Genomic DNA, 23,455 nt, shown 5'->3' on the forward strand with positions numbered 1-23,455 from the left:
TGGCACTAATTGCCTAGTAATCAGTTGATCAGCTGTGGAATTCTAAACAGAAACAACTAGATTCAAAAATAATTTTGGTCATACATACACGTTTCAAATTAATAATCAAAAATAATATAAATACCATGCTAGGGTTTTGTTTTTTTGCTTTATATTTCACACTTTCTTTTTTCTACTAAATTTGCTATATTTTAAATCTTGTGAAAAAAAGCGAGCTTTTTTTTTTTAGCAATAATTTATAAATTATGGATACACGACCTCTACCTCCAGGATGGGTTTCTCAGGTAAAAATAAAATAAAATTTGTCATCTACATTTTATACTATTTACAAGTCATTAAAAAAAAAATTTTTTTTTGCAGTGGGAGCCGAGTGTTGGAAGATACTTCTTTGTTGGTAAGTATAACTGAAATAAAGTGATAATTTATTATATTATTTATTATTGTTATCTAATTTCTTGTATCTTTAGATACAACAAAAAATCCTCCCGTAAGTTCTTGGGATGACCCAAGAGATGCACCACCTCCATACTCTGCATCAGAAGAATCAATGCCATCAATGCCCATAGCAATGCCTACACCAAATCCACAAAGTTATCCAGCATCCTCTACATATCCTCAATATCCACAAGATCCACAATATCCACATTCAGACTCAAAAAGTTCTACTTCATATACTGGTTATCCTGGTGGTCAACCTCAACCAGATTCATATAACCCATATAATAAATATGATAGTACTTCTACTTCATCAACAACAGCTACTGCACCAAAAAAAAGTGGATTCCTAAGTAAATTAGGATTAAATAGTGGTAAACCCGGTAAACCCGATAAGTCCAGTAAACCCAACAAACCCAACAAACCCAACAAATACACTCCACCTGCTGCCAGCTACGTACCCCCTGCTTTGGGAACTGCTGCTGCTCTTGGAGCTTTATCCCATCATAAACATGGAAAGAAACATGGGTTGGGCTTAGGAGGTGGTATGGGATTAGGGTTAGGTGGCGCTGTAAGTATTCGAAATTTTTCTCTTTTTCTTAATAAAAAAGTTTATTTAATAATTAATTATAATTTTTTTTTTAATAGGCCGCTGGTTTATTGGTTGGTAATGCTTTATTTGGAGGACACAAAGGATTCGGATTTGGAGGTTGTGATAACGGTTGGGGAGGTGGTGATTGGGGAGGTTGTGGTTGGTAAAATAATATACTGGTTTTATTCGATTCCAATCATTATTTCATTTCATTATCCCCATTCATAAATATAATTAATCATATTTTATGCATATTTATGTAATATAAAAAAACCTTTTTATTTGTTTTATAATGAATATTTATAAAAATAAAATATTTAAACTGTTTTATGATACAATTAACGTAAAGTAAGTTATATAGTTTCAAATTCACTTTATTAAATATTAAATTATTCTTTTACGCCAAAACTTTCTAATTCCTTTAGAGTATTTTCAATATCCAATATCAATTTATCATCACTAGATTGTAATTCTTCATCATCTCTTGTGTTATTTATAACATTGTTGGAATTGTTTGTAGTGTTGTATAATAAATCACCTGCTGCTAAATTATCTAATTCTTCAATTAATGATTCATTTTTAAATTTTATTTGTTTAAAAGACTTTTTTGAAGACGATGTTGATTTTAATGAAGTTGGTTTCAAATTTGTGTACGGAGCTGGTTTGGAATGTTGGTGTCTCGTATAATATTTTTGTGTTCTGTTTCGTGAAAATTTACTAATATTTTGCGGTGGCATGTTGTATAGCGTGAATATTGAGAAGAATATGAATGGAAAATGGAAATAAAAAAAAGTTTTTCTTTATGTATAAGAAAAAGAAAAAATCCACTTTTTTCCTGATCTAATGTTCAATAAGCGCTTTTGTAAATCTCTCGACTTATCATCAAGAAAGACCTTGCGAATTATTCTTTATCTTTTTTTCTGTTTACTAGATTAAGTTGAAGTTTTATTTATACAAAGGATCTTTTTTTTTTTTTAAAAAAAAAGTGCAGATTACTAATTGTATGTGAAAATTTGTGTTACGATTATCTTTAATGCAGGTCGTTTCTTCATTGTGTTTATATTGGATAACATTTTAGTCGAAATGTTCATCATACAGTTAGTATATAACGTTAAATTGTAGTAAATTTTCTTGCATCAATTCATCAATTTCAGAAGTTTCACGATTCTCATTTTGGATACTCTTCCAGATTGTATTTTTGAAACTTTATTATAGATGCCTGAAATGTTATATACTTACTTTTTATAGCTAAAAATTGAAAATAATTTACAAAATATATCCAATTATGGGCATATGAATATTTTTGTCAATACGCTAAGTTGTAAAGAAATACAGATATGTGGTTCAGTTCTTACGTATTCCTTTATTAAAAATATTTTGAAAGGATATTAAGACTGGGAAAAAAATATCAATTTTTACTTAAAAAAAGGAAATTTTTTGGATAAGAATAATCCAAGATTAGCTTGTGCGATTTACTGGTTGTTCCTGCTTGATGGATTGAGAAAGATTTAATCAAACTTTTGAGATGAAAATATTTTTTTCTATCCTTATAAAATTTAGCAACATCATTGTTAATTTGTTAGCTAAAGAAATGAAGAAATAATGTATTGGGATGATCAGCAATGTAACACGATATCCCCACAATTATAATTACAGTATAATTATATAAAAAATTTTTTCATTTTTGCTTGTATTAAATTTCTAAGTTAATTAAAGTAAAGTATTGAAATGCCATTATAATTAACATTGTAAATACTGTATTATTAATTTCTATGGATTATTGGAAGATCGATTATCTAACAAACTACAAACTAACATTATATGAGATTTTTGACATCATTATGTATCTTATTATTTATATAAATTACATAAATTATCTCAAGAATCAACGAATAATTACTTATTACGAAGATGATTTTATTTCTATAACCTTTTTTCTCATTTCCATCATATATACATAATATTCAAAGAAAATATTACTTTATAACAGGAAAGATTCGTCCGCGTTTGATAGTTTTCTTTCGATCCATGGTGCCTTCCCTAAAAGCTAATTCTCCAAAATTTAAGCAAGGAATTAGATTGGGCGGCAATAACGACATAATGTTAAAATCTGCATCATCAGCATCTATTAATCCAACTGGTTTACTTGTCGTAATAACTCTCTTTGAAGGAGAATAGCCATCATCACTTGATGAGTCATCTCCACCATTTCCCATTGTGTTGCTCTTTCCTGGTGTCAAGTAACCTTTATCCTTTGAAACCATTGTTCTTTGTGATCGTGAATCAGTTCCTTTGATCGGAGTAATACATTTATTAGTATGTGAGCCATTATTATTATTATTATTATTAGAAGTAACAACACGCTTGCTTGTAGGCGTATACTCGTTCTTTGATGGATTAGTATGCGAGCCATTATTATTATTATTATTATTAGAAGTAACAACACGCTTGTTTGTAGGTGTATACTCGTTCTTTGATGGTGAGTGAACACGTTTTAGAGCTGGGGTAGCAGGATTTCTATTAGGTGAGCTAGCATGTTTCCTGGCTGGAACAATATTCTTTCCAGCTAAGGTTGAAAATCTTCCGGGTACCCTACAGTCACTCAACGACTTAGAAGTATATATACTTTGTTTGATAGTAATGGGATTTGGAATAGGGGTCGGCTTGAAGATTGTCCTCGTGAAGGGACTCGTGAAGGAGTTCGTGAGGGAGTTCGTGAAAGAGTTCGTTATAGGCCTCGTGAGGGAGTTCGTGAGGGAGTTCGTGATGGGCTTCGTGATGGGCTTCGTGAAAGAGTTCATGATGGGTTTTGTGAGAGAGTTCGGGATGGGTTTTGGGATGGGTTTCGAGATGGGTCTCGAGATGGGTCTCGGGATGGGTCTCGGGATGGGTCTCGAGATGGGCCTCGAGATGGGTCTCGGGATGGGTCTCGAGATGGGCCTCGAGATGGGTTTCTGGATGGGTCTCGTGATGGGGTTCATGATAGGTTCCGTGAAAGTAATGGGGTTCGTGATGGGTTCCGTGAAAGTGATGGGGTTCGTGATGGGATTCGTGGTGGGATTTGTGGTGGGATTCGTGACAGGATTTGTGCCGGGATTCGTAATAGGATTTGCGCCCGGTGGAATATATTCTACGCTAGTAGTGGGTATTTCTACGATATTACTCCATTCCTCAGGAATAAAAATTTCATCAAAGTTCACTATAGACAAAGGGCATGTTTCAAATAATTTTCGAAGTTCAGATGCTGTATTGTGTCTCCTTTCAAACGGTTGAATTATCACTGGCAATAAACCTCTACGTTTTTTTTTCCGACTTTGACCAGATGGTGCTTTAGATTGCAATGAACTATCAATATTATCTGATGATCCTTTTTTAACAGTTACCAAACATTTGTTTGATTGTTCTTGGTAAAAATCTTGCTTCCTTTTTTTGCTTGAATCATCAATGTTTGTTGTTCCTTCATCGCAACCGGAAGCTTGCCGGTTAACAAATTCAATAGCGTCCTCCTTAAGCTTGTCATTATTAAGAGTTGAATTTGTATCGATCTTTGCACTATTGACAGATCGGTTTCCATATAAAATCGATGATTCATTATTGGATTTCTGACATCTCGTGCAAAACCACTTTCCACTGATACTTTTCGCAATACTATTACTGATTTTTGGGTCATGACACAATTGATGATAACCAACATTGCAGCCAAAACACACGCAGATAAAATTTAAGTATAATTCAGGTCCACCACAAATAAAACAAGTAATTGAACGATTTCCAATCTTTTGTCTTTTTATTGCATTAGACACAGGTGTATCATCTTCACTTGATGATAGTTCTGGTATCCAAGACTGCCAATCATCAAATACACGTGAATTATGGTTATTTTCACCAGTCACCGTGCTGTATGAATCATCTGTAATGGTACTTGAACTACAAGAATCTGCCTCGCTTTCTGAGATAACAATTACATCGGGCCAGTTTGTTTTTGGTTTAGTATTATTATTATTGTTCAAAGCAGGACACTTCGTGTCATTTTCGGCGTCAGAATCTGTTTCGGAATCATTAGAGTCATAATTAAAGCTCATACTTTCATCAGAGGAAGAAGGTGGTGACGGAGACCAATAATTCTTATCTTGTGGGTCCAATCTATTATGCTCATCTAAAATGTTACGGAAATCAGAAACGCGACGGCGTTTCCCTTTTAAATCGTTGTCCATATCGCCTAATCTATGTTAGTAGAAAACTGTTTTGGGAAAATCGGAAAATCTGGTTAAATAAACAAATTCTAAAACTGGGAAACGCCCAAAACAATGTGTCACTGATCAAATCAAGGGTATGATCCCGTGAATATGTGACTATGTGACTAAGCCACCCAAGTTTACATCACTTTCACACTCATATGACTTCATGTCAACACTGCTTCAAAAGCGAAATTGAAATCTAGATCTGTGTTAGATCTCAGAGTATGGCGAACCCACAAGTTGATGAGGATTCTTGGACAACTTTTGAAAAACTCTTGCTTATACAATCTGTTTATAAGCATGGAGATAATTACCTTGCCATTTCACGTACATTGAAACATCATCCAATGGTTTCTCATACCCCAGATTTTTTTACTGTAAAGGTTGATTTATCGATCTAAAAACGATCTTATTCCAAGAAAAATTTTTTTTTATTATTTGTTTTCTTGTTTGATCTTCAACCAACTGTTTCTATTATTAACTTTTTTTGTTTATAACTTATATTAGAACTGTGCCAATAAATATAACAGTTTAGTAGATCCATTAAAGAATGAAGCAGAAATTGAAGAGTATGTTTTTTATTTAACGATCCTTTGGGATATTTAGTTCATGTATCAATGGATCTATAAAATTAGAATATTATAAAAATCGAGAAATTTAATTCTATCACGGTTTTTTGGGTTTATTGAACAATGTATGATAATTAGATCTTGGAATTCATTTTTTTTTTATTTTTCTTTCATTAATCCTGAATAAAACATCAAAACGAAAAAAAACGATAATTTTAGTGAGCATAAAAAGAGATCTGGAGAATATGTAAATGGTATTGGAGAAGATTTTATTTATATTTTCCAATTTTTTTTTTAAACCAATTGTCCAAGAAATGTTAACATTTTATAAAATTATTTTATTATATTGTCTCGAAATTATTAACAGACAAGCAACGTATGCCATGGACCGCGAAATTAGCTCGTCAGCTTTATCATGAACGTATTGTTGAATTGAAATCAGATATTAAGTTAACCGAAAAAAAATTTCGGTAAAAGAGCAGCTAAATTCTTTAAATTGGCATTTTATAAGTTAATGCAGATCGAATATTAAAATTATTCGTTCGTTATCTATTTATAAAAGGGATATTGTGAACGAAATCGATGACATTAAGTCAGGAAAATCCGATAGTAAATTTATCGAAATAATAAAAAAAAGGGAACTAGAGAAGTCATCAATGGCAGAAGTATCTAAAGAATCAACTGATACAATTTCTGACGTGAACGTTAAAATTGAACCTCCCGTAATTCTGTCGGATAATATTGAATCTGTAATACCGATGGACGTTGATACAACAAGTGCAGTAATAGAAAAAGAAATACTAACAGAACCACAAATAGAAATCAAACCAATAAACATAGAAATGGATCCGTCATCAACGGCAGGAGTTATGAAAAATGATGTGAATCCACTTCCGACATTAATATCAGTTGAAGTTAATAAAGATGTATTACAACCTCAAACACCAGCAACACCACTTGCTGAGCCAAGTGAAAATTTGGTTATTGATCCCTTAAAGGAACAAAATGTTCAAGCGGCAACAAATGGTGCTACAAATATGGAGATACTAAAAGACAATATTGAACTTCCAGTGGAAGATGTAGTTAGTATGGATATTGACGATGAAAAATCTACAGAGAAACCTACAATTGAATCATCGGTTCCTGCCCTCGAATCAATATCTGAGACGGATGTCTCTAAAACTGAACAAGCTAAGAAAATGGTTGTTTCACCAAATACAGACTCCGTTACTGCAGAAGATACTCCGCAAACTATCGGTGGTGATGTTGCAATGGATCTATGTGAGCATAGTGTGGAATTCTTGCCAGAAGTTACCGGCGAAAGTCCCGAAAGAACCCATTTTACTGAAAATCTTGTGTCTTCACCAACTTCGATGGAAGAAAATAAACAAGAAACTCTAACGTCTCAAGAACAGTTTGAATCCGAAGTTCAACCTAGTAAAATTACAGTTAAAGACGAAACAGAAAATAAAGAGACTGTTAAAGAAAAAGGCAAGGAACTAGAAATTTCGGAAATTACATCAAAACAATCTATAGTTCCAACAAAAGAAGAAACCGTACAAGAAATAGATATCATAAAATCAACAGAATCTTCGCTTACTGAGCCAGCTGCTGAAACAAAGACAAATAAGGATGTCATCTCGGAAGAAGTCAAAGATGATGCTGGAAATATGAACGTGGTTGATTTGTCAGCTCTTCCGGAGGAAAATGAGGAGGATAAATACGATTCAAAAGAAAAGGCCATAGCTACACCCCAGACAGAATTCAAGGAACCTTTAACTTCCGGTGTCGGTGTAGTGCCTACCTCCCCAATTGTTGCCATAGCGACTACTCCTTCGGCACCACCTTCAACTCCTGGAGATCGTAAGCAAATATTTATACGAAGTTAAAAACTTATTATTTTTATTTAATTGTAATACTTTATTTGTTTTTAATAGTTCCCCCCCCAACACCCAATCTTCAATATGATACCGCACCAACTCCCAGTGGTGAAACATCTGGTATATTATTAATATTTGAGCATTTTTTTAATTCAAAGTTTGTCTCACATAATTTACTTATATAGATGATAAGAAACTTAAAACATGGCAGAAGCTAGTTAATATGATATTACATGAAATTAATAATCATCGGTTTGCTAGCGTTTTTCAAAATCCGATCAGAGAACAAGATGCGCCTGGCTATTATGACATAGTAAAACAGCCAATGGACTTAAAGAGTTTGAAAAAACGCCTTCGTGAAGGGGTAATTTTTATTCGATATATATTTCTCGGTATTTATTATAAAAAAGTTAAACGCAATTTTGTTTTAGACCATCCACGATACCAATTCATTTCATCGTGATTTAATGTTAATGTTTATGAATGCCTCGGTGTTTAACAGAGAAGAAACAGATATTCACCAAATGGCGTTAGAAATGAAAGATCATGTTGAAACACAAATCTTGGATTTTAGAAGAAGTGAAGGCTCAGGAGGGACACATGAGCCGGCTACACGAAGAAAGAGTATGGCCATAGACGGTATGAAACTACGGCGTCTTTAATTATCCAATTTTTATTTATAATATGAGGGAAATTTGACATTTTTAGAATATTTTATCAAAGTAATACTCAAATTTATTATTTATTATTCGTGATGGGTACTTTTATTCTTTCTATATAGCTAATGAAGCTGTCTACTTTACAAGCGATAGAAGAAGTGAAAACGATAGACCTACTGTTGCAAGTTCTTCACTCCGTGGTAAATTCAAGGATGATACTGCGGATCATCGACCAATAAAGAAGCCTAAAAGATTATCTGTCTCTTTAAAAAAATCTGAAAGGGATATCTAAATATAAGATTTTATTGAGCTATTATATCAACATTTCAAATTGTACCGTATTTACATTCTATTTAAATTTGAATTTGTCTTGGGTAAGATATTCCTAGTTGAAATTTAAGTTCTTCTCTATCCTTTCACTGTATTTTATTCTTATTATTTGTTTTGTAATTACAAATTTACAGTGAAATTTAATGATATATTGCAAGTATACTGATTGTAATAAAAGAAAAAATGGAGATAAGGTTCTCTAATTATAATTATTAAACGGATCCAGTTTTTTGATATTTTTAATATTCTGCGATTAAAAAGTTGCTTCATTCCTTCGTAGAAAATGTGAGAATAGTAAATTTTATTTACAAACTTTTTCCAATATTTTAATCTACAATTCAGAAATGTGTGAATCATCTTAGTGAAATTGTTTCAAATATAAATCGCTGCAAAAAAAATAAAATATTTCGTTAGAAGACCCATGAAATAAATTAAAAATGAAAAATAATCAAAAAAAACAATCAGACCCAATTAATATTCTTTCGGAAGCTATCCTAAAGAATAAATATATTTAAACTTCGAGAATGTACATTGTATTAAAATTTTGATAATTCGTTTCCTGCATACCTTATTTTTTTGTATTCTGACTTAAAGATTGCCTATTTAAATTAGAACCTTTCTTTTGTACCTGAATTACTGGAGGGCGGCCTAATGTTTGATTACTAATATTAATAACAGTTGGACCAACATCCACCGTGTTGTTATCATCAATAGTAATAGGATTATTAGGCACGCTCCCTAAAGGTCTCATATTAGGCTGTCTAGTCAATTGGATTAATGCTTGTTGTTGTTGTTGCAGCTGCAGAAGATTAGGCGGAGACTGAGTTGCAACCATTGGTTGAAGTATAAAATTGTTATATTGTTGTCGCTTGATCATTTGTGCATTAGGAAGTCGCCCAAAAGGGTCGTCATATGTTATAGTTGGACTTATTTGTGACGTTAACATGTGAGAACCTTGTTGTAATCGAGATTGCGTTGTTTGCTGCACACCTTGTAAATTTAAATTTAAATTTGGCAACATTGGAATTAAAATTTGTCCATTATTAATATTGCCCGTACCGCTCACAGTGGTGTTAATTACACCTGTATGAACGGTGGGATAAACATTATGAGACTGATTTATTTGTGAAGTCGCAACAAAATCAATAGAGGACTTCATCATAGCTGTACTATTCTGTGGTGCTGTGACAGGAATTTCTATATAATAAAATATTAATGGGTAAGAATATTAAATTTAAAAGCAACTTCAACTTAAGAACATAATGATAATAGTAGCACGTTCAGAAGAATTAAACGTGTTATTATGTACCGTCGTCATCGTTCACAAAATGTATTAAACGTGGTATTGCATTATCAACGTGTTGCTGCTCAACATGTTTCCACAACGACAACATAGAATCGAACTTGTCCGTACAGCCACCCCATTTACAATTATGTGTAATGTTTTGACTCGTTTGGTTTACCATGATTTATTAATAAAAACGCGCAAAAACGATAACAAGATGATAGAACAAATTGTTCAAATTGTTCGGCGAATTTGAAAATTACTTATAATTACTTATGTTGTGTAACATCAAATGAATTTAACGGCTTTACGTCACTTTTTTTTGTACCACGGAAGAAGTTAAATAAAGATCTATATAACGTTTATTTTAAACACTTATACTTATTATTATTATAATAAAAATTATTGTAAATCTAATAAATAATTAGTTGCCTTTTGAAGATCGTAATCATGTCTTACTAACGCGTCAATAGCCTGCTCTTTTGTGAATCCCATGTTAATAAATTTGTTTATTAAATCAGAATTATCATCACTATCATGCTCCTCATTTTTAGGAGAAGACGATGATGTAGGCAATACCTCTTTAGGAGGAATAGGAGGGGTAGAATATGGTTGAAGTAAAGGACGACGCTCTTGACTAGACGATGGAGCCGAATAACTTTTAACGGGTGGAGTCGTATTGTTATGAATATTTAAAGGTGTATTTTGAGAAATTTGTAGATTGGCAAGATTATTTGATAGAAGGTCCGGAGCAAAAGTCTGATTGGATAATTGAGATGGTAAAGGTGCTCCTACAGAAGGTTGAAGGAGTGGTGACGCATGAAATGACCTTGGATGGTTTTGGTTAGTAACCATCATATCATGATTAGCGGAGGTTCCCAAAAAATTAGAAGATCCAGTTACACCTCCATTCGCAACAAGATTGTTAGCTTCATTGGACGATATTGGTGACCTAATAAAAATTGATATGTCATCTTGAATTATGTTTGATTGTTCCCAAGGTTTTCTAGGGGGATCCTCAAATTCCGAATAAAAGGATTTCACTGGTTTAGTCTAAAACAATCGAATTGGTTAAAATAGTAAATAAAATAATTTAATATATAAACGATCTTGATTCAGCTATTTATTTTCATGGAAATAATGCAAATTGTAGCCGATATTTACCTCATCTCCCTCCTCCTTCGATTTCATCTTCCCATGTAATACCATATCATCCGAAGCAGATCGTACATGTACTTTCTGTTCATCTATGACATTTTCGCTAACATTGATTATATTATTTCCGCTCTCTGCCTGTTGACTGGTCTTTCTTTGTGTATTATTTACTGGAACTGGTGTTAAAATTCTCAAATTTGTATCCAAAAATCCTGGAGCTATTTTTCTAGCTTCTTCTTTTTGTTTACGAATTCGTTCCTCTTGAAGTGCCTGTAATTTTTGAGCACGGAGTTGCGTTAATGTAGCATTCTCTTGTTTATATCTTTCGGATTCTGCAATAATTTGTCGTTCTAACTGAAAATCATGATTTTTCTACAATAATATAGTAAATAATTGAGGTAATAAAAGTTAAATTGGCTATTATGGAATTAAGAACAGCAATATAATTACTATTCGAATACTTGCTACTTGAGGCAGATCAAGGTTAAAATCTTGAGATAATGTTATCTAATAGAGTTATTTAAGAATTCGTTATAAGATTTTCGAAGTATCATGGCAAATGTAAAATGTTCAAATGTAAAATGTTTAAAACTTACAGATTTTAAAGCAGAAAATTGTGGTGCTAAAATAAGAGGAACGTCTTCAGCTGCAGAATAAATCGAAGAAGCTGTCGTATGTGCCATAACAAGGGAAACTTGACCCTCAGATTTCTTAGTAACGTATTTGGAAGTTATGCAAGATTCGATTATCACGTGAATAGTTAAATTATAATTAAAAAAATAGATCAAAAGTAAAGTTTTACACTCAAATCATTGTTTCGACCAATCAAGTAGAATTTGAAACGTGAAAATATGTTTAAAATGTCCGCAGTTGCACGGATCCTCATCACACGTAATAAATACACATCTTCCCGCTTTTTACTTTTTTTACAAATTTAAACAATCATGGTTTTTGCGATTATTTACTATACGTTTGTACTTCTCTTTGCTGGTCTTACTTATGCCAGCGTTGAAGGAAGAATACCTGTGGTACCTCGACTACAGTACCTTGTTGTTCTCGGACTCTCGTTAATCTCTGAATGGCCCTTGCCCGTTATAGTCCTTAAAATTGTTCTTATCAACATAGCCTCATTGCTAGGGGTTTTCAGTAAGTTTATGAAAAGTCCAAATAATTTTGAAACCCGTCAAATTTAAATAATTTTATTTATCCTTTTTTTTTCAACCTTCATTTTTTTTAATTTTAATATATTCAGGAGGAATTATTCCACAGCTTTTTTACATAGTTGATCTCCTAAATATGATTGGGTGTGTTAAAGGTTTTAAGTCAATTAATTCTTATGTAGGTTGAATCTATCATTTGATGACTTATACCATTTTGTTATATAAAAGACTCGTCGTCATTTTCATTGACGCAGATGAAGCAAGACGTGCCATTGAACAAGCCATTAAGTCATATTCAGATCAAAGAGAATTACCGTCATTTACAAGGTACTTATATCAAGTAATCGCTAACTATATATATTAGCAACTTATAATGTTCCTGGGACAAAAATTTCAGTGAAACTTTCTGGCAAAGAATGGTGAATCCGCATTTTGTTCCTCAAAATGTTTTCCAATATGCCGATAGTAAGTTCAATGTTATATCATTTGATTTGATAGTTTTATTTGTCAAAGCCCGTTTATAACATTTATCATTCTTATTTTTTAGTTGGTTATGCTACTCATTCAGAGAAATCCGAAGCGACGAAAAATGATTTCGAACAAGTAAATTATTTAACATTAGACGTTTATGCTCGCAAGGATATATCCAGATCTACTTCAAAACCTGTTTTCGTAAGTAAATTCATAAGTATTCATACTTTATTCTGCTGAATTTATTCAGATTTTGATAATTTATATTGCTATAAAAATGTTCACTAGATGTATATTCATGGAGGTGAATGGATAAGAGGAGATAAAGCATCTCCATATCCATTGATACGTCACTTGGCTGAAGTTGGTTGGGTAAGTGTATTAAACTGGATTGAAAATGAACTTTTATTATATAATGTTAAAATATATTTCTTTCATTAGGTTGTTGTATCTATAAATTACAGACTTGCACCAATATCTTTCTACCCATCTCAATTGATCGATGCTAAACGAGCTTTGCGCTGGGTCAAACAAAATATCGAACATTTTGGTGGAGATCCAAAGTTTATAGCGGTAGCAGGTAAATTTCTAAATGTCTTATTGAATTCCTCCGATGTATATATTTTATTATTTAACCTTATCTGACATAAATGTGATTAAGGTGATGATGCGGGAGGCCAGATTGCCGCGGTGCTTGCGCTCACACCAAATAAGCCAGAATATCAACCTGGTTTCGAAAACGTTGACACATCTGTAAAAGCTTGCGTCTTGATTAATGCTATTACAGACCTTGTAGGCGAACAGAATTCATGGATCTCAGACTACTTTTCAAAGAAAATTGCAGGACGACAAACGAAAGATATTACATTTTTGAGAGAACATTCGCCACTACATCTCATCAAAGAGGATTCAGTCCCATTTTTGGTGTTTCAGTAAGTTTTGAATTTTACGCCAGTTTTTTAAAAAAAAATTCCTAATAACATGATTACCAAATTTTAGCGGCGATCGTGATACATCAGTACCTTTTAAATCATCCAGTATTTTCGTTGAGGAATTTAAGAAAAGTAATATTAATTTGACGATTCATTTAATTCTGATTTTATAATAAATTTTTCATCTCTAATTTTCATTCCGGTTAATAATTCTAGACTGTAAAGCCGAAATTCAATTTATCCCGATTCCGGTAAATTGTTATTTCATTAATTTTAACATTTATTTTTGATTAAGCTTTTTGTTTTAAATTTTTATACGTTTTTGTTTAGGGTGGACATCATGTATATAATCTTTTCTCTTCGCCTCGGTCACATTATCAAGCTATTGGCGTTGAGCAATGGTTGAACCACATCCATTCCGAAGAAGGAAATGGTGATTATGCATGGGTATCGAAAGAACATGATTTTTCTGATTAATCTATTTATTTGTTTGAACTTTTTTTCTTTTATTTTATATATACAAAATCAATGTACAATGTCAACTTTTTTTGCTAATATAACTTATAAAGCATAAAATAATTTGCTAATATAAACTTATAAAGCATAAAATAAGAATATGTTTATTCTTTATCATATAATATTGATGATTCGTCACTTATGAAATTTTGTATTAAATGCTTATCGCCGATCTGGCAAATTACTCATCTTCGGCTCAATAATAAATTATTGATAGAAATCAAATTCTATTAATTGATTCAACAAAATTATAACGCAAACAAGACTCGGGCAAACTTAGTTTATCTTTATTAAATTACTAACGATGCTTCATAAGTTTAGCCATATTTTACTTCTACCCTAGATACCATTGCCTCCGCTTGCTCGTTCCTGGCTTCTTGTTCTTCATATCTGCTACGCATAACTCTCGAATTACAAATTTGTTCAAATGAAATTATGTGAAAATTGTCTAGAACTATTATGTATTTTTTTACTACAGCATTTTTGATTCCAAATATGTAATAGCATGTGTGTGTAAATTTACGACATAATTATATAAATAATCATGACCTGCAGCCATTTTTGGTCGTTCGGGAAACTTAATACAAAAACTTCAAAAATGGTTTACGGAAATACACTTTTTAATAATTATTATAATCACATGGCACCACTTCCACAACCACCGTCGTCGTCGAAAAAAGTGCCTAGAAAGCCAGTACCACAAGGTCCTTCGGGAAACGAATCTGTAAGAAATTCTGGATAGGATGTGTTTCGTCCTTTGGCTCGCCGTTTTGGTTTTATCCAACAACAACAAATAATATAATAAATCTGAACGAGAATCATTCTATCCACATATGGCTATATAATAAAAGCCAGAAGAATACTTCGCAAAATGTAGAACCAAACTCCTAAATGGCCATATAAAGACAGTACGAACAGTAGCTTGGAATTGCGACGGTCGAAAACTTGCAAGCGGTTCCGTTGATAAAACAGTGAGATTATGGGAAGCGGATCAAGTAATATACGTTTCTTAATTTTTATATTTCATTTTTGTTCTTTATGGAGTTTACTAATAAATGTTTATTTTATCAAAACTTTATAGGAAGACATAAAATATTCCATCAAGTTACTCGGACACGAAGAAAGTGTAGATCAACTTTGTTGGAGTCCTCAATCACCGCACGAACTAGCGACAGCTTCGACTGATAAGACAGTTAGATTCTGGGATACACGTGGTTCGTATTCTATTATAAATGAATCTTGAAAGAATATAAAATATTATAACTTACCATGAAATTTAGATGTAAAGCGATGTACACACGTCGTGAAGACTGACGGAGAGAATATAAATATCAGCTGGAGCTGGGACGGTTCAATGGTTGCAGTTGGTGATAAGGTTTGGTTAAAAATCATTAAAATTTTATTTTATTATTAAATTTGTAATCTTAATGCAAAAATTTTGAAAAGGATGATAAAATTTCATTTATCGATCCGAGACATAAACCTTCACCGGTTATAGTTAAAACTTATGCAGAAGGTGATGATATAAGAGATGAGGTAGTATAATGGACTTATAGATATTATGGCTTGAATTTTCTCAATTCATTATTAACAAATAATTTCCTATTCGAAAGATTAATGAAATTAGTTGGAACCATGATTGTTCGTTGTTCTTTTTAACGACTGGTTCTGGAGCTATTAAAATATTGAAATGGCCTTCATTACAGCCAGTCCATGTGCTTAGAGGTCATACTGCAAATTGTTATTGTATTGATTTTGATCCAAAAAAACGGTAAGCTTCTGATAATTATAAATTTATAAAGATATTTAAATAATTATACTGCACTATATATTATACATAATTATTACTTACAGATATGTAGCTGCTGGGGGAGCGGATGCTCTGGTTACATTGTGGGATCTTGAAGAATGTGTCTGTCTAAGGTCATTTAAAGAATTAGAGTAGGTCGTCGCATATTTGTCTTGAAAATTGATAACGTTCGATAAATGTTTATATAAATAACTTTTTTAACAGATTCCCAGTGCGAACGATTAGTTTTACTCATGATGGAGTTTATTTAGCAGCAGCTTCTGAAGATGAGCATATTATTGTCGTAAGTTGTAAAACGGTTATGGTATATTTTATTTTTATTTTAATTAATCTGTTTCATAATTTATATAGTCAAATGTGGAGACTGGCAAAACTGTCTACAGAATTAAGACTATGGCTGCAACTAATTCTGTGGCATGGCATCCAAAAGGTTATCTATTAGCATTTGCTGGTGACGAAGAAGGGATTCAGGATCAAAAAAATTATATCGGTTTAAAAGTATTTGGTTTTAATGATTTAAAGGAATGAATAACAACAAAGAAGGAATATTCTTTTAATTTAATTTTATTTTAGATTTTTGTGCAATTGTGTTTTTACATTCACAATTAAGGAATTTAGTGATCGTAGATTTAACATAAAGCATTTGAATAATTATTAAAATTATATAAATTAATACATCTTTCGACCTTTTTTTTAAAGTTACTACAATAAAATACTTTTGGTATTTTGACGCCTTATTTGAATTCAGCGTGTATTATGATCTAACCTGTGTGTAATGTTTCCCGAATAAGATAGTTAACTTTAAGTTTGGAATAATAATTAAGTACAGCAAAAGTGTCGTACTTTGACCCTCCTGGTGGCATCATCTTGACCACCCTTATTGCAAAATATATTATGTGGATCAAGTCAGGCCAAGTAAAGCAATACTGATAATAGAATTTTGTCAAGTAAATTTTTTTTATTTTATTTTGATAAATACGTATTTCAGTTTTCAAAAAAATAAGTTTCTTCAAAAAATAAAAAAATAGAATTTATTCGTGAATAATAATATAACATTTGTAATTTACTTATTTAGCGGATGTACATTGATCTTCCTTAACTTGTTTCAAAAAAAAAACCTATTACTTTAAGAGTAAGACTTTTTTTATATTTACCAAATAAAAGGAATAATAGCTTTTCTTTCTTTAGGATATTCTTTAAAGTTTTCTCTATACCATTTTAAGGTTTGTCTTGCTCTAGGAAATAAATTCGCAGGTGTTGCTAAAGCGAATAATAAAGCAGGTAAACTATACCAACAAGCGATAGCAAATCCAATCCATTCGATAGTTTCACCAAGATAACTTGGACAACTTACATAATAAAATAACTTTTCATTTGGAATAAAATATTTTTTCCTAATATCATTCATAGAATTATTACTATTATCATCAGATTGATTTTTTTCATCATCATTCTTAATATCGAATTTTTTTTCTAATGAAATTTTTGATTGATTTTTTCTTCTTAATTCAAATAAAATATTATCATGATCAATATTTATCCACATTCCAATAAAAAAAATTATAACACCTAAAATAAATGATAATTCTTTATATTTTTCTTCAGGATAATTTCCAAATACTGAAATCCATCTACCAATACTATAACCATTAATTAAATTAAATAATATCGCACTTGAAAATACCATTAAATTTATCGGAGCAATATTTGGTGCTCTATAAGTATAAATTATTGAACGATTAATATAATGAATTAAAAATAATGATACAAGAATTTTTTGACTTGTAGTATAAGATGATAAATTAATAGAAGTTTCAGAAGTTTCATCATCATTATGATCGATAAATGGGGATGGTGCTAAGAAACTATAAAGGAATGTTGCTGGAGAGACCAATTCCATTAAAGACCATCCTAATTTTCCCGGTAAGTTTAAAAAACCAAGTTCCTTTATATGAAATTTTCCTGTTCAAATTTAATTAATAAAGAAATGATTTTTTTTTTTTGTTAATAAAAGTCAACAAAAAAAAAAAGGAAATGAATAAAATAAACTTGCCATAAAATGCCTTGGAAAAAAGCAAAAAGACAAAAAAAATAATTGGAAGATAACAATAAAATGATAAAACTTTATTATAAAATTCCACTTCATATTCTTTTGATATGATAAATGATCGAAAATTAATGAATTCGTTCATAATTTCGTACATAATTTTTTTAAAAAAAATTAAAAGCTTTTTATGACAAATAACTAAAGATAATTTAACTTTGAAGAAACAAAAGAAAAATTATTTGAACGAATGCTTTAGCAATTAACACATTTCTTGTTTACCCCCCCTTATCCTTAAAAATTATATCATTGAGAAAATTTGTCAAATTAATAATAATGTATTACAATAAATAATTTGTACTACGAAATATGTTCCCATGTTTTTAGTTGTTTAAAATTGTTTAAAACATTAAGATTTGATTTATTTCTTGTTAATTTATGTGTTCAAAAGAAAAATATGCTTCATTCTTTTCGATTTATAAAACAGAGGAGGAACAAAATAATGTATAAATAAATAAATAAAAGATTATTGTTTACATACAGATTTTCAATATTACACAATGATCTTTCTACAAATCGAATATTGAATAACAATTACCAAATAAACAATGAATGAACCAAAAAGTGAAAATAAATACAACCCAAAAAAATTGTCAAGCTAATAAATACACCCAAAAAAATTCAATTTAAACAATCCATATATCAATATACACAATATCCTTAATGCTCAACATACAAAACTTGCTGAACATCTTCATCTGCCTCAGATCTTGATGCTTCTAATAAGTTGGCAAGACTTGGACTTCTTGAATGACTCCTGAGAGTATTAATAGCTTTAACTGCATCAACAGCCTTCCTGAATGTTTTACGAGCATTGAAGTTATCTCGAACATTGTTCAATATATTTGGCCGTTCCCCACCAACTGGGCTAGGTAAAGGTTCGGTAAGCCATGGATGAGTTAAAGCTTGATGGGCGGTAAGACGACTGTAAGGATGGACAGTTAATAGTCTGTTGATAAAATCTTTTGCTATATATACGATACGGTAATAGAAATATTAATTTTAGGTTCACTGGTTAAATCTAACTCCAACAAGCATAGATATTTTTTGAAATGTACCAGTATCACTGATTCCTTCCCAGTATTCTTGATCAAATTTATAGTCAGCATTGGTAATAGCCAGCATTTCCTCTTTGGCGCTTTCCCGATCAAATGGCGTGTAACCGCATAATAAAAAATATGTGATTACACCAATAGCCCATAAATCTACTGGTTTACCATGACCGGTTTTATTGAAAATCTCGGGTGCCTAAAAAATCATTAAAATGTGACACAAATAAGTTCACAAAATTTAATAAATTTAATGAAAAATTAATTATTACCATGTAACCAGGTGTACCACACGTGGTGGTAAGAGCATGAAATTTTTCTGAATCAATGATCCGAGAAAGCCCAAAATCAGCAATAAGGAGATCAGATTCTTCGTCTTCGGTTTTAAAAAGAAGATTTTCTGGCTAAAAATAATATGAGTCGGTAATTAGTTATAGAACGAAAAAAAGAGGATGCTTGATATTTTTTTATCCCATTAAATGCTCGAGAAAAAATTATTTTAAATACCTTAAGATCTATAAATTATACGAAAATAAATAATTTAAATAATTTAAAAGGAGGCTAAAAAAGAAAGAAAATCGATATCAACTCACCTCTATGAACGATTCCATTATCATGCAGGTATGCGACAGCCTCCGTTATACTCCTAACAAGATTAGCTGCGTCACGTTCAAAATAACTTCCTTTAGCTAAAATACGATCAAAAAGTTCACCGCCACGAGCCCAATCTGTAACTAAGTAAACTGAAAAAAAAAAAAATTTTTTGAAAATTAAACAAATGGAATGAATAATTAAGTAATCATTATAATACAAAATCAAAAAAAATTATGAATAATCAATTTACGATTATTTAGTGTCTCGAAATAATCAACCAATGTTAAGATGTTTTTGTGGCCCTGTGAAACTCGCTTTAAAACATTTATTTCGTTTCTAACCATATGCTCTCTACCTTCCATCAACTTTTTGTTGATGATTTTGACGGCAAAAAATTCCCCCGTCTTAATCTAAAATATATTTTGTAGATAATTTAAATATAAAGATTCTCTTTACAAAATATTATTCAAATATGCTTAATTATGACAGCGTAAACAAAAGAAACGAAAGTTACATACATGCTGAGCTTCTATAAAACGCGAATAAAGAAAAAAAAGTGAAATTAATATTAAAATGCTTTGATATGAAAAATGCAAGCTGGAAAAAACGAAAGGCGTGTTTACTAGATAAAAACGCGCCAAGATAATTCTAATTTCATAATAATTGCTTAGAGAACAAATAAATACGAACCTTTTACCACAGCATAAGTGCCTTGACCCAGTGTTCTACCAGTTTTATACTAGAAATCGATAGTCCACAAAAGTATAAAGAATTCCATTAAGTCATTGAAATTTTGAACCTAACATAAAAAGTTGTTAGAGTAACATATACCTGGCAAGGGACAGTAACGTTTGCCATTTATAAAAATTACAAGGATAAAAACTATTAACTTTGGTAGAATGGAAGAAAGAAATGTTAGTCTTGTGTTTCCTGCATTTTCGATAGTGCGGTTACATTAATCTGTGAAACGCGGGTTGACCAAAACTGAATGAGGCTTGGCCCAATTAGGGTGGAAAGGAAAAGACGCATTGACGCCATTAAATCTTCGGAGAAATAAATTTTTTGGAAATAATTTACCAAATCAAGCTTGTAAATTTCGTCTGTGTGGCGGAAACGTCTTTGTATAAATGGTACATATGATTATGTTACACATTTATTTGTTTGGATTTGTAATATCAATAACATCTAAGAAACAAATGCTGTAATTCAAAAAAAAAAAAGATCACACAAAAGTTGACGGTATAGTACTAGTATATCGGACCTATAGTCTTATCTAACATTTTTAGTAGTCATTAGACATTTCTGACATTTAACATATTATTCCTGAGATAGATCACCGTAACGCAGCATTTCTTGTATGTAAAAATTCACGCGTTCTCAAAAAAGGAATTCGTATGCCTTTTTTTTACATCTGAAAATCTGTTCCCTAAATTCCGAATAATTTGATAAAAACGTCAAAAACGTCGTTCTACTTGAATGTAAAATCGATGTAATTTTTGCAACCCTAGTTCTCATCATAATTTGTATTAGAGACCTGAATGGGTCGAAAATAAGTATCAACCCAAGATTTATCAAGTTTTTGCGGTTCAACAGATGTCAAGATTTCTCATGCCTATATGCGCATAAAGCAGATCAATAATATGCAAACTATACTATATGCAAACTACTATGCAAACTAGATTATGTAAACTGTAAAAGATAGATCGTCAAATGCGTTACGTCACTAATCTACCAAAGATGTAGAATTAGATTATGTGAGAATTCTTTGAGCTCAAAAAATTTTTATATTAGAGGATTTCTATCATCATTGTTTATCCAAAGAGAGCTCGATTTAGTGTAGATTGTACAGGATTACTTTGATTATATCTTGTACATTTTTTTTTGTCAAAATTTTTTCTGACTTCAAAAGTCTTTCAGGTGGACATCTTTAGTAAATAACAAAAATGGGGCATTACGAAATAATTCTTAGCACAATTTAAATTTATTTTTATTTTTTTTAAAAAAAAATTGATATTGTAGAAAAATTTAATCAGCCAAAAATTATTTAAAATTATAAGGTATAAATATTTTTTTTTAAAAAAAAAAAAGATCGAGGTTGATCAATCATTATAAATTCTAATCTTAAACCTAACTCAACCTAACTTAACCTAAACAAACTCTAACCCTACAGTTTAAGTGACTGCACAATGTTTTAAAAACGATAATAAATACGAATTGTTATATTGAAACACGAACAAATTAAAAATTTTGTAACTTACATTATAATTTTAAGCTTATATGTTTAGCTCAGTATATAATAAAAAATTTATGCGCATTTTCATTTTTCTCCCTTTAAAAAATCAAGAAAAGTTTCCTTTGACATATTCGCAACTTATAAAAAAGAAAAATCCTTTCAATTTATGTGAATAATGAGAATAAACCTTTACAAACAAATTTAATTTGACAATTACCATCTTCAGTATCTCTTGATGATAATTTTGTTTCACCACCAGCAGCTTTTATTGCATCATTGGTAACCTTTTGAGATTTATTAATCGCGTTAAACAGCTGCACGACTATTATTGATGGTTCAATTAAATGAGTATATATATCTCTATAATGATAACACAAATATAATTATAAATTTAATAAACAATACAACCTCCTTTTGTGGCTAATTTTCTCAATTTTCTTTCGTGATCAAATGTAGCGAAGTCAGTTTTTACACGATCTTTGGAAGCAAGTTTCTTCTTTTCCATAGTCATGGCCTTACGCGCCTTATATTCAAGTTTAGCCTCATCTATTTCGCGTTCTATACCTTTCGATCTTGATAAAACTGGAGTATTCTGAAAAATGAAAATATAATTATTCCAGATGAAATGAAATAAAATAAATAATCGAATTCGATCTACTTAATATATATTACTTGATAAATTGGTTTTACGGGTGCAGTTAATAATTTGTTCATAGTTTCTGCAAAGTTGGCAGTTGTATTCTTGGACTGTTTTTTCATTTCTATGACAATCAATGATAAAATGGACGAGTTAATTAGATATTCAGGTTAAATGCTGAAAAAAGGAATCAAATTAACAATCAAACCAATTATTTTTTTTTATATTGCGAACAGTTGGTTATTTTAAAAATTCCTTTCTTTTTTTTTGGTTGAAATGTTGATTTGTTCCCTTCTATCAGCACTTACCATATTTAATTACAAAAACAAAATAAATATAATTAAACTGATATTAACTTGGAATTGAATAATGATCCGTCAAACTTTCATCTAAAAAATTTTAACTAATTTAAGTAATTCTTCATGATGATACGAATTAAATTATGCAAATTTTAATTTGAGGAATTTATTCTTACCAGAACTTGTTATTGAATTTTTTTCACTTTCCGATTTGGAAAGTATTTCTTCTTCTTGTTTTTCAACGTTTTTAACTTTTTTCTTGTCAGAATTTTTTGATACATTTTGACGGTTTTTTACATGTTTAATAATTTTATCTTTTTCTCTTTTTTTTTGTTTACTTTTTATTGAATTTGATTCAAGTCTTTTTAATTTACGTTCTCGGTTAGAATTGATTCGACCCATCGTTTTATAGTTTCGAAAAAAAAAATTTTTTTTATCAGCAAGAATTTTTATTACGTAATGTTTCTGGATAGAGTTACGATCTACTGTAGCACAAAGATCGACGGG

General features: G+C 30.9%; 10 protein-coding genes across 11 annotated transcripts; 4 read left to right on the forward strand and 6 right to left on the reverse strand.

The window, feature by feature from the left end:
• The first annotated feature begins 151 nt into the window (after positions 1 to 151).
• On the forward strand, positions 152 to 1,590 carry OCT59_004225 (uncharacterized protein). Its single transcript, XM_025315850.2, has 4 exons — positions 152 to 284; positions 361 to 394; positions 468 to 1,006; positions 1,084 to 1,590. The coding sequence occupies exons 1-4, from the start codon at positions 246 to 248 to the stop codon at positions 1,192 to 1,194; spliced, it is 723 nt and encodes a 240-aa protein (XP_025181892.1). The 5' UTR covers positions 152 to 245; the 3' UTR covers positions 1,195 to 1,590.
• Positions 1,383 to 1,764, reverse strand: OCT59_004226 (uncharacterized protein; the record flags this gene model as incomplete). The annotated part of the gene is made up of 1 exon (XM_066148147.1): positions 1,383 to 1,764. One exon carries the CDS (start codon positions 1,762 to 1,764, stop codon positions 1,417 to 1,419), a length of 348 nt encoding a protein of 115 aa, XP_065996773.1. The 3' UTR covers positions 1,383 to 1,416.
• A 584-nt stretch (positions 1,765 to 2,348) lies between these two features.
• On the reverse strand, positions 2,349 to 5,241 carry OCT59_004227 (uncharacterized protein; the record flags this gene model as incomplete). The annotated part of the gene is made up of 1 exon (XM_066148148.1): positions 2,349 to 5,241. The coding sequence occupies one exon, from the start codon at positions 5,239 to 5,241 to the stop codon at positions 3,004 to 3,006; it is 2,238 nt and encodes a 745-aa protein (XP_065996774.1). The 3' UTR covers positions 2,349 to 3,003.
• Positions 5,242 to 5,421: 180 nt separating this feature from the next.
• Positions 5,422 to 8,919, forward strand: OCT59_004228 (uncharacterized protein). 2 transcript variants are annotated; one of them, XM_066148149.1, is made up of 10 exons: positions 5,422 to 5,648; positions 5,773 to 5,834; positions 6,054 to 6,088; positions 6,202 to 6,304; positions 6,397 to 7,697; positions 7,772 to 7,834; positions 7,900 to 8,078; positions 8,146 to 8,353; positions 8,496 to 8,747; positions 8,838 to 8,914. In XM_066148149.1, exons 1-9 carry the CDS (start codon positions 5,490 to 5,492, stop codon positions 8,663 to 8,665), a joined length of 2,280 nt encoding a protein of 759 aa, XP_065996775.1. In that variant the 5' UTR covers positions 5,422 to 5,489; the 3' UTR covers positions 8,666 to 8,747; positions 8,838 to 8,914. The 2 variants fall into 2 exon arrangements, with proteins under 2 accessions (XP_065996775.1, XP_065996776.1); XM_066148150.1 differs by having other exon boundaries at positions 8,146 to 8,436; positions 8,521 to 8,919.
• Positions 8,920 to 10,327: 1,408 nt separating this feature from the next.
• OCT59_004229 (uncharacterized protein) lies at positions 10,328 to 11,826 on the reverse strand (the record flags this gene model as incomplete). Its single annotated transcript, XM_025315851.2, has 4 exons — positions 10,328 to 11,041; positions 11,153 to 11,515; positions 11,609 to 11,650; positions 11,740 to 11,826. 4 exons carry the CDS (start codon positions 11,824 to 11,826, stop codon positions 10,391 to 10,393), a joined length of 1,143 nt encoding a protein of 380 aa, XP_025181897.1. The 3' UTR covers positions 10,328 to 10,390.
• A 261-nt stretch (positions 11,827 to 12,087) lies between these two features.
• On the forward strand, positions 12,088 to 14,624 carry OCT59_004230 (uncharacterized protein; the record flags this gene model as incomplete). The annotated part of the gene is made up of 11 exons (XM_025315852.2): positions 12,088 to 12,289; positions 12,396 to 12,447; positions 12,532 to 12,630; positions 12,701 to 12,768; positions 12,851 to 12,975; positions 13,063 to 13,146; positions 13,216 to 13,354; positions 13,436 to 13,706; positions 13,774 to 13,838; positions 13,923 to 13,957; positions 14,037 to 14,624. The coding sequence occupies 11 exons, from the start codon at positions 12,088 to 12,090 to the stop codon at positions 14,181 to 14,183; spliced, it is 1,287 nt and encodes a 428-aa protein (XP_025181898.1). The 3' UTR covers positions 14,184 to 14,624.
• Positions 14,625 to 14,820: 196 nt separating this feature from the next.
• On the forward strand, positions 14,821 to 16,560 carry OCT59_004231 (uncharacterized protein; the record flags this gene model as incomplete). The annotated part of the gene is made up of 9 exons (XM_025315853.2): positions 14,821 to 14,946; positions 15,074 to 15,217; positions 15,304 to 15,436; positions 15,503 to 15,597; positions 15,669 to 15,758; positions 15,836 to 15,993; positions 16,077 to 16,163; positions 16,237 to 16,315; positions 16,384 to 16,560. 9 exons carry the CDS (start codon positions 14,821 to 14,823, stop codon positions 16,558 to 16,560), a joined length of 1,089 nt encoding a protein of 362 aa, XP_025181899.2.
• A 622-nt stretch (positions 16,561 to 17,182) lies between these two features.
• OCT59_004232 (uncharacterized protein) lies at positions 17,183 to 18,236 on the reverse strand (the record flags this gene model as incomplete). Its single annotated transcript, XM_025315854.2, has 2 exons — positions 17,183 to 17,994; positions 18,086 to 18,236. The coding sequence occupies 2 exons, from the start codon at positions 18,234 to 18,236 to the stop codon at positions 17,183 to 17,185; spliced, it is 963 nt and encodes a 320-aa protein (XP_025181900.2).
• Positions 18,237 to 18,796: 560 nt separating this feature from the next.
• On the reverse strand, positions 18,797 to 20,637 carry OCT59_004233 (uncharacterized protein; the record flags this gene model as incomplete). Its single annotated transcript, XM_066148151.1, has 9 exons — positions 18,797 to 19,104; positions 19,195 to 19,384; positions 19,458 to 19,589; positions 19,693 to 19,700; positions 19,779 to 19,928; positions 20,030 to 20,189; positions 20,298 to 20,308; positions 20,470 to 20,518; positions 20,611 to 20,637. The coding sequence occupies 9 exons, from the start codon at positions 20,635 to 20,637 to the stop codon at positions 18,797 to 18,799; spliced, it is 1,035 nt and encodes a 344-aa protein (XP_065996777.1).
• A 1,459-nt stretch (positions 20,638 to 22,096) lies between these two features.
• On the reverse strand, positions 22,097 to 23,350 carry OCT59_004234 (uncharacterized protein; the record flags this gene model as incomplete). Its single annotated transcript, XM_025315856.2, has 6 exons — positions 22,097 to 22,149; positions 22,230 to 22,334; positions 22,421 to 22,604; positions 22,685 to 22,773; positions 23,006 to 23,038; positions 23,125 to 23,350. The coding sequence occupies 6 exons, from the start codon at positions 23,348 to 23,350 to the stop codon at positions 22,097 to 22,099; spliced, it is 690 nt and encodes a 229-aa protein (XP_025181902.1).
• Positions 23,351 to 23,455: the final 105 nt, after the last annotated feature.

Source organism: Rhizophagus irregularis, chromosome 12 (assembly GCF_026210795.1).
Source record: "Rhizophagus irregularis chromosome 12, complete sequence".
NCBI classification, from domain to species: Eukaryota; Fungi; Glomeromycota; class Glomeromycetes; order Glomerales; family Glomeraceae; genus Rhizophagus; species Rhizophagus irregularis.